The 9,844-nt window shown below is 39.7% G+C and overlaps 1 protein-coding gene across 3 annotated transcripts in view; it reads right to left on the bottom strand.

Moving 5' to 3' along the window:
- The window catches only part of scg3 (secretogranin III), a 28,158-nt gene extending 18,914 nt beyond the window's left edge, over window positions 1–9,244 (bottom strand). Inside the window, exons 1-8 of one of the 3 annotated variants that reach the window (XM_088334293.1) lie at window positions 8,775–9,244; window positions 8,285–8,337; window positions 8,153–8,195; window positions 6,595–6,798; window positions 3,870–4,012; window positions 2,487–2,633; window positions 2,198–2,408; window positions 1,402–1,518 (exon numbers count right to left, since the gene is read on the bottom strand). In XM_088334293.1, coding sequence (XP_088190419.1) covers window positions 1,402–1,518; window positions 2,198–2,408; window positions 2,487–2,633; window positions 3,870–4,012; window positions 6,595–6,798; window positions 8,153–8,195; window positions 8,285–8,337; window positions 8,775–8,871 — 1,015 coding nt within the window. In that variant the 5' untranslated portion in view covers window positions 8,872–9,244. The remainder of the gene's footprint in view (window positions 1–1,401; window positions 1,519–2,197; window positions 2,409–2,486; window positions 2,634–3,869; window positions 4,013–6,594; window positions 6,799–8,152; window positions 8,196–8,284; window positions 8,338–8,774) is intronic. The other 2 variants (XM_088334291.1, XM_088334292.1) reach the window with 2 other exon arrangements.
- Window positions 9,245–9,844: the final 600 nt, after the last annotated feature.

A 9,844-nucleotide genomic window follows, 5' to 3' on the forward strand; every position in this document is an offset into this window, starting at 1 on the left:
CGTTGATCAGTCCCGGTAAGCCTCTCGCTGGTAGCTCTTTATTTTTGACTGCTGGCTCTTTGTCAGACACTTAGCCATTCACCTCAAAAACAACCAAAACTTTGCTTGAAACATGCTCGCGTGCTGGTGTTCCTCAGATGACGTCACAGATCAGGATGACGTAGACAAGACATGCGAACGTCAAAATGCATTATCTCAAAAAACAATAGGATTATACCAATGAAATATATAGATTTTATGTAAAAATTAGCTACTATTTTCTCACAATTTGTATCTTTAAGAATTTTGACAACAGTCAAAAAAGAGAAAAAAAGAAAAAAAATCTGTTTCTTTGCTTTTGCTTTCTTTCCTGTGTTCTCAGGATATTGTGCACATTGCCTGCTGACTCAACCAAGGGTGAAGGTGGCTCAACTTTACGTGTTGCCAGGCGGTCGTGAACATCGCTCCAATTATCCCTTCGGCCCACCCCCTCACGACCATATGGCCAAGGCCAACGGGTTACCATGGCAACCCACATCACGGTTATTAATGCGCAGATGCCCCTCAGGGTCATGTGAAGGAAACGGACATGAGTGAGTGCCGTACATTTCTGTTTTGGGAAGATCAACATCCTGATAATGGATGTGAGCTACTGTATTTGTGGCAAACTTTCCATGGTCATTGGACAATAAATCCTCAGTATGTAACCTCAGTCTTTATTGATTTTCGTACTCATGTAATTTCATCCATTTTTGTCTGCAAGCCAAATTACCTCAATACATTTCCACTCTTATTTGGACTAAGCCATATGAATAATCAGCATACATGCACACATTTTGATGTGCACTTACACATAAAGAGATTCAATTACTTATGCCCAACATTTTTCATCTCCAGATTTATTACTATTGAAGTGCACTGTGAACTTTAAAATGTAAACGTTAAACATTTTTTACATTTTGCATGTTACACCAATGCCCAAGGTGATTCCTGATTTTTTTTAAATGTAAATTCACCTTTCAGTTTTTATCTTGTAGTTGTGCAGGGTAGTTATGTAACTACTAAGTAATCATCTGTTAATTCGTGTCCTCTGCTGCATTGATAGCTTGAATTAATGATAATAAAAAATAAAGGAATATACAGAAAACATCTATCTATCTATCGATCTATCAATGATGGATTTGCTTCGTGTTCGGTCCCTTAAATAAAGGTAGTAGGTCAGGCTTGGGCTGTGCTGGGCCTTAACAGGGGTTGAGCTGGATTTTAGAAAAATAGAACAAACATGTACACAAACCTTTGGAATCAGTGAAGTCTTCATAATTTTTGTTTGTGCATTCTTTAGGGCCTTTTCTATTTCTATTTTCTAGGTGCTTGCAGTGCCTTTTCAGGAATAGCTCTAAAAGTTGATGCTTTGCTTCTTACCCAGATAGGAAACGCCTTCCTCAGGTGTAATGGTGCCATACTTGACCATCATCTTCACAAAATCTATCAGTGTCTTCATGATGGTGATGAGAGTCTCTCTTTCCTGAGCGTCTTGGTCTGTGATAATCATAAAACTATCAGGGGGAGCAATGGCAGGTAGCCAAGTACTGTAATGATGTATTGTGGTAGATTGTTCAAGGTGTATTTGTACTTTATTAGCCCTGCATATGAAGTCATAAGTAAGGAAACAATAAGTAAACAATTCTAAAAGGTATTTGAACTCATTTGGACATTGTTAACACATACAGTACTTAATAGAGAAAATATTCTAATTTTAACTTTTAAAGACACATCAAACCCCCTTTAAATAAGTACTCAGTGTTTTTAGAACCACAGGAGTACTTTCACCACTTAGGTAACTCACTGATTATGTGATAGCTTGTCTGTCCCTGTGTACCCTGCGACAGGCTGGCAACCAGTTCAGGGTGTCCCCTGCCCACTGCCCGAGGACAGCTGGGACGGGCTCCAGCACCCCCGGGACCCTACTGAAGATAAGCGATGTATATAATAGATGGATTAATGTAATTGGACGCGGTTGTGTTGGTATTATCATGTAGCGTTTAGCTGCAGGGGTTTGGCAGCTGGGAGGATGAATAATTAGTGTCGTGTTTGTGTGTTCCTGGATTCAAAATTACAAAGGAGGACGAATCAGTGACCCATATGTGAACACATTTTTGTCATGGTAATGACACAGCCTTTGTCTCAGAAGGTTTTGTAAGATGATCCTTCCAGTCACCTGAATTGAGGCTCCTAAGCAGCCGGTAGAAATTAGGGAAGTACTGGAGATCACGCAGGCCGTCCTCGGGGTTGACTTCGTTGTCATCGTCTCTAGCCCAAGCTTTGTCTAGGGTCTCGTCCTCGTCTTCAGCGTCCCTGTCTGCCTCATCCAATACCTCGTCGTCCTCGTCCTCGTCATTGTAACGCCGACTGGGTTGCTCCCATTTGTTCTACAAACACAAGGAGCATGTTTGTAAGTATTGAAATCCTCTCCATACGAACGTCAGATTTTGTTAATTTGATATTACCAAGTTTTCTACCTGGGAGTCCTGCGCCACCCTGACTTCTTCTTCGTCACTGTCCTCAATCTCGTTGTTTTTGGCATTTTTGGTAATGAGATCCTGCAGGGCCTCAGCCACCTGGTACTCCAGGGTGTCAGCTTGACTTTCCGTTATCTAAGCGCAAGACAAAAAGCAGGTGTGAGGATTAAATAAATTAGATCTGCACTAGTGAGTGGCCAGTTTAGAGGAACGGAGCACTTGTTGTGTTGTAACAGTAATACACCAGTGAACAAAATCCTATTCACTCATATTTGATTGCATTTTACTTTATTGCACCTCAGATGAGAGGCCAACGCTATCTTCGTATAAAGGCGGCAATTGTATTTAAGGCTCTTGTGTAAAATAAGGACTGACTGATTCAACTCATGTACTTGCAGAGACTTTTTGATGTACAGTGCCTTGCGTAAGTATTACCCCGCAGAACTTTTTGAAATATTGCCATATTTTAGGCTTCAAACCTAGAGATAAAAAACTCAAAATATGTTCTAAGAATCAACAACATGTGAGACAATGGTAAATGGTCTGCATTTATATAGCGCTTTTCAAGTCAATGTAGACCTCCCAAAACACTTCACAATGTGCTTCACACTTATCCATTCACACGCACACTCACACACCAATAGCGGCTATGCAGCTATGCAAGGCGCCTACCTGCTTATTGGGGGCATTAGGGGTTCAGTGTCTTGCCCATGGACACTTCAACAATTCAGAAGTGGTTTGACCATGGGAACATAAGTATACATTACTTTATATTTGTAGCCCAGTTCCCACACAAGTCTGTGAACAGTGGCTTTTGAAACCAGGATTCCAGCTTCACTCCACAGTCTTTGAAGCTCCCCCAAATTCTGGAAGCATCTCATTTTTACAATGGCGTTAAGGTTGTGGTCGTCTCTTTGGGTGAGCTGCGTTTCCTGCTATTTTTTCCCCCTCAACAGACATTTCGTGATTGTGCTGTGATACTACACTCTGTGGACAGCCTGCTCTTTAAGATATTTCTTTTTTTCCCCACACATATTGTTGGTTTTGTTGTATCTGTAAGAATTTCGGTCACAGCTACAATAGTTTGGAAAGAAGAACTTGGTGCCAATTTGAACAACACTAAAACTCTGAAAACATCAGCTTGCTGGTATGTTTTCCCAATGCTACCATTCTAAAAGACCCTGTCAGTCAATAGGACTTATATAAATAGAGAGATGTAAACTCAAACATTCAAAAATTGTCTTTTTTTAAGAAGAGACAAAGGAATGGGCCAGGGGTCTTCACCACTTAGTGTATATTTGTGCACATATCAGCTTTGTGTGCATCCCCCTACATAGAGTCAAGCATGATGATGTGTACTGGCCAACGTACCAAACCCAGTTTGAGCAGCTTGGACACAATCCGGTCAAAGACGCCCCTATCGTCTTCCTCGTAGATCTTGTTTGCAATCTTTTGCACAATGTCGTCGGCCGTCAGCGGTGTTCCATCCACCTGATGGAACGTGTCTGTGTCATCTGGGATGAGAGGGGACATCATTTGTCTTGGTCAGTTAATTGTCTATCGTTCACTTCATTTGATAGAACAGTCTCCCAGGCATCTTCAATTAATTTATTAAGAAGGAGTAGGCGTTTTCCACTGAGGCTATATCAGGAAGAATTGAAGGGGTAGATAAAATCACTTCATTAGGCTTACATAAATAAAATATGAATATTCACGGTTTGCAGAAATGTGCCGGTAGCTTACAACAGTTGAAATGCTTAGATCTATGGATTTTATTCGTACAAGCTTACATTCCAAACCTTACAATGTGGAATATCAATATTTTCCCCAGACCTCCGATTTTTGGACTGTTTTATTGCAATTTCTCTCTCCTCTCTGTTGCCTCACTTTTCCGAAAGGGTGAAAATCCTGATAACTGAAATATGGATGTTGAGGTCGGAATTCTCCAATAACTGAGAACATTTGTCTCGCCCTGCCTACCCAATGTGCAACTGGATTTTAGACTGTTTTACTACAACTTCTCATCATATTCACTCCTGTTCTACAATCAGCTGACTGTTAAGTGTGGGAGTAAGGCGGTAGCTGTATGGATTTTTACGTTTTTACGTACTTTTTGTTAATCACCGATCTTTCAACTTTTTTTAACCACAAGTGTATATTTAAAAAAAAAAAGGCCAAGTTTCATATCATTTTTTCTTGAAACATTTTGATGGTGGCCATGTTAATTTAATTTAATTTTATCACTTAAATAGCGGCAAGGCACTGCATTTATATCTCTGGCCAATGACCATCTTTTGCATCAAAGGATGTTATATTACACAATGTTTTGTCCTGAGTTGAAAAACAGCAGAGAGGTGCACATAAAAAAGAAGAATAGTTCTAAATGCAGGAAGTTGCAATAGGTCGGTATCAAACTGCAAAAATGCAGTAAACACTATAAATATTTTCTTCCATTTTTACATCAAGTAGGATTTTGGCAAGTATCCCAAAAGTTGTGTATATTTACTTTGACTGTCTTATGAAAGTGATCCAATTCAAGCAGTGCAAGTCTTTTATAAATATTACACATCCCACAAAGAGCAACGCCGTGTTGACTTATTAGATCATCTTCATTCTATTGTTGTCTGACTCGGGAACAAAACACCGCAATCCAAAGTGTGCGTTGCTGCATGTTGTGACCTAACAACGTAAGCTGATGAGAAGATCACAGATTCTGGGCCATATGCGAGAACTGATTTGTGCCTGAGTCACCTCAATTAAGAGATTGTAACACAATGAATCATGCGGCAGAACGTTTGTATTTTCAGATGGTTAACACTATGCCATTTTTACTGACTGCGCTGAAATCTGGGAATAGTCTGGCAAATACAATATAGGGTTTTACGAATATGTTTTGCCACATCCGCATTTATATCTTACTGACTTGTTTTATAGTACATGTGTCAATATTTTGAGCTTTTGTAAGGGATTCACTTTATTTATAACCTTTAGAAATGTTTGTATTTCTTCGTGTCAGTAGTCTCCAAACGTTGGTCCCTGGCCTGATATGATAGACATTTGGTACTGGAGCATATTGATAGACTCGAGAAACAACAATAACCAAACAAAACTAAATCAAGAAAATGTTAAAGTATGCTTATTGTCCATACACAGTATGTTCAGAACAGGTTACTAATTTTCAAAATTTAAGTTTTTCAGAATTTCCTGATTTTGTTATGTTTATTAATTCAGTTACTTTTATGAATGGGTGTGGTACTCGCTTTTTATAATAATAATAATAATAATAATAATAATTTCCTTGTATTGTCATTCTGTGTAACAATGTACACAGAACGAAATGTCGATTGCACCTGACCCGTTGTAGCGAGCCGATGCAGCCGCAGCCAACAGAGGGCGCCGCCGACCACTTTTTAAGTCTTAGGAATGACTCGGCCGGGGCGCGAACCCGAACCTCCCAGTCTCAAAGCGGGCGCCTTACCATCTAGGCTACTGAGCTGGTGGATTATGGATTACCAACCTCCAAAACAATGCTTCAATAGCATATTTTTCACCTTTTCATTAATTAAAAAAAATTAAAATTTAAAATTAAATCAACTAAGCACGAGTATGTTGTGTATTGTGTATTGGGCATTGTGTATTATTTAGCGCCTCCTAGCAGTAAAAATAAAACTCATTATTAACAAAAAAAAATATTGATCTGAATAGTAAGGAAAAATGTGTTAACTATTGTATAAACATGCATTTTTTTAGGTAGATTTGTGTTGATTTTACATAACATGAGGCTCACATATAGGGAGCTGACATGTTTGTCCGCCATCTTGTTAGATAAAAAAAAAATCAACCAGTAGAAAAACATGTTTAACTTTTTATGCGATCTCCAGTATTTTGAAAACATTGAATTAAAAGGGCAATTGTCAAGATAGCGCTTTTGAGGGCTGGCACATTGGCATTCGAAGATAATCCCCCTGACATCCACGTGTTGTCTTTCATGCCCGCCTGCAGACGCACGTGGTATGTTCAAACGTCATCCAGTAGCTTATTTTTGTCAAGCTGATCTTGAAAAAACTGAATGTAAATACTTGAAACATAAGCTCACCTTGCTCCATCCCGTTTTTGGTGGAGTCGTATTCCTCAGCTAGACGGCGACTCTTGGTTGAGTCAGATTCATCCGGAACATACTGGTCCTTCCTCTGCTCGACCTCTTCACCAGCCTGCTTGGATTTGTGGCTCGGTGCTAATGACTTCAGCACGGTCGGGTCGTCGGCGTCCCATTCCTCAGAGGTGGCGGGTCGCTTACTCTCTGATGATGAAAAAATGAAAAGCTTTCATCACTCTACACACTGAGTAGTGCTTTTAAACAAGAGTGGAAAATTACCCCAATTTTCCAACGTGAGTCTTTATAGAAAGATGTGGAAATCAAAATACACCACTCTGTCAAGCTCTTTATCATGCACTAGCATGTACATGCATTTCTTAGACATGCTCTAATGAACTCATATCTCATCTCTTTTGGGGTTTGGGTTGGCGTTTGGACTGTAACTGAAACAGACCTTTTTTTACTTTCACCATTTTCTTGCCACACCTACAAATAGAAACAAAGGAAAACTGCAGGCACGAGCATGAACTTACTCACAGCAGTCTCTTTTTCAGGATAATTCCCATACAGTTTTTGTAGGACTAGATCAGAGGTGGGCAACATGGTCCTCTAGGGGCCCATGTCCTGCGAGTTTTTGGACGTTTCTCTTTTTTAACTTTGATGATTTCAATTACCAGGATTGTTTATAAGCTCCTGATATCTTGCTAACGAGCAGATGATTTTTTTTACCCGAGTTGAAAAAGAGAAACCTCCGAAACCATGTAGGAAATGCAGCCCCCCAAAGACCAGAGTGCCGGCTTCTGGTCGAGACAATATGGCCACAAAACGAAATATCTATTGTATCATCCACGATTCTGATTTTAATCAATTCCTAACTACGCATATTCGTTTAAACATTATTCAGTGATTGAACAAAGGAATCCGGTGCATTTTTTCCTGACAAGAATAGCTGATTTCACAACAGTGAACTAGGAATATACAATAACTCCCCCCCACTAATGTTGATATCTGATAACATCCTGCTTCCACATGTCAATACTGATTGTTTCATGATAAAGCAAAAACAAAAAAAAAACAAGAAAAGAAAACCACACAAAATCTAATTATCATATTGAGTGTCTAATTTTTTCTCTCTAGTTACAATAAATGAAGCAAATTTAGTCCTTGTAAATATGGTACAGTATTTAAAAATGTCTGATTTGCTTAAATGTAACGATTTCCTTGTTAGTACCCATAATATTCTATACTTATCAGTCTTATCAGAGTACTGAAAATACGTTTTAATTTGCAGATTTAGCAAATTGGAAAATAACAAGTTTACAGCACGATTTGAAATTAACATTGATTGGATTTATTGCTCAGCCTCAATTTTTTTGTCTTAGATTTTCATAGAAATCTACCAGGAATTTTTCACCTCATCAGCAAAGCCCTCAAATTTGCACATCATTCATTATTTTGAAGCTTCTGCACAAAGTGACGCCAAAGTTACTGGTAGTGCTGAAACCTGAACTGAGGATGTGTCATTCATTGATTGCATGGCACTACAATTTCCGCTTACCAGTCGATTGTACAGCTGCCTTAACACTGTCTGCCTCGGCAATCTGAGGAAATATAGAGATTTTGATGAATAGATAGCAACTATACATTGTGTTTATTCTTGATTTCCTTTAGAAAGAAAAGAGACCCTCACCTGCTCCTGGAGTGGCCGTTCTTCTGTCAGCTGTCGATTGTAAACTGATTTGTCTGCAATGATTGACCCGGTGACAGTAATTAATACAGAATTTCATAAATTGGCTTCCGCTTTTACTTCTAGACATAGAAATACTTGCTAACCTCCCTCTCCAACACCCACCCTCCCTTTGGGCAGCCCTCAATCGGATTATCAAACAAAAGATTAAACAGAGTTGAAAATAGACCACAGGCCTCAACGGTCGCCACTGAGCTGAGGCTAAACTTTGCTGTTTTCTCTTAATGAGCAGATTTTAAGCTAAATTGACATGGAACCGTGGAAACAGACACAAATAGACACAAACTCATCTATTATCCCAGCTTCAGTTATAGATTAATAAACATCTGTTTATTCTCAGTACTTGGTACGTTTTATTATTCTACTATGAAATATTTGGTTACCGGTAGTTAGTTTTTTCTCACAACGCAAATGTGTGATAGTAAATACTCACCATCGCTTGATGCTGTCGGTGTAGGAAAGGCAGATGTTTGGTTAAGTAGATTGAATACAAAGAAAAGAAGGAATAAGCAAAGGTTCTTTGGCGCCATCCTCAATGAAGTATAATTTGGTAAAAAAATATGCTGGTCCAACCGCCGCGCCACAGGCTGCGAGATCGCAAGCCGCGTCGTGAAGCCCTCTGCGGGGGAGTAGCGGCCCGAAGTCCCGCTTGACGTGGGAGGGTGATGGAACTGTCTGCTGGCTGCGGTGCTGAAGTGATCACCTACAAAAACGTTTCGCTGGTGTGGAGAATGAGCTAGGAAGGCTGAGCGAAGCCCTCATGTATGTGAGCTACAGCATCACTTGGCCGGAGGACGGAACACTGATCAGTATAAAAGGACCTGCCCCCTCACTGACGACGACGGGGAGGAGATCGCTGTAAAAAGTGTCCTCAGGCCAGCAAGGCACGTCTTGCGTTGAGTGAAGATAGCGAGCGAGCACGCGCATCCCTTTTTGCAGCTTTGGCCTTCACGTGCGTCATTCAGCTCCTAACGCATTCTCATCCGTCTGCACGCTGTCTGCTTGTCAACAGCTAGTGCAAGTTAACGAACATAAGAGTTCCAATCCATATATTGTGTTTGCTTAATAGTGTGTTCCAATTTAGCTTGGAATGCTTATAAATCCCGCCGACTCATAAAGACAACACAACAAGGTATGTTATATCAGCCATGCTTCTTACATGAAGCGATGGTCTATTACAGTTTTTCCTCAATTGCTTTAGTACGATTCTCTGCTCTGCTTGAATTGGATCACTTTCATAAGACAGTCAAAAGTAAATATACACAACTTTTGGGATACTTCAGACTTGAAATCGTCAAAACTACTTGTTCTATCTTCACAACAGTGTATCAATAGTGCACATCCAAAAATATGATTCTCGTTTTTGTACAAGTTGTAGATTTTGATAAAGTTCCCAATTTTCTTTTTGATGCAATATAAATAACCAAAATGTCGGGACTATTACCAGTCAAATGAAACGCCTTTTATTATTTTGATAATGCTGATTATGGTTGAAGTCAAGTC

This window comes from Urocampus carinirostris, chromosome 4 (assembly GCF_059441175.1).
Source record: "Urocampus carinirostris isolate Australia breed hairy pipefish chromosome 4, RoL_Ucar_1.0, whole genome shotgun sequence".
Classification (NCBI taxonomy): domain Eukaryota; kingdom Metazoa; phylum Chordata; class Actinopteri; order Syngnathiformes; family Syngnathidae; genus Urocampus; species Urocampus carinirostris.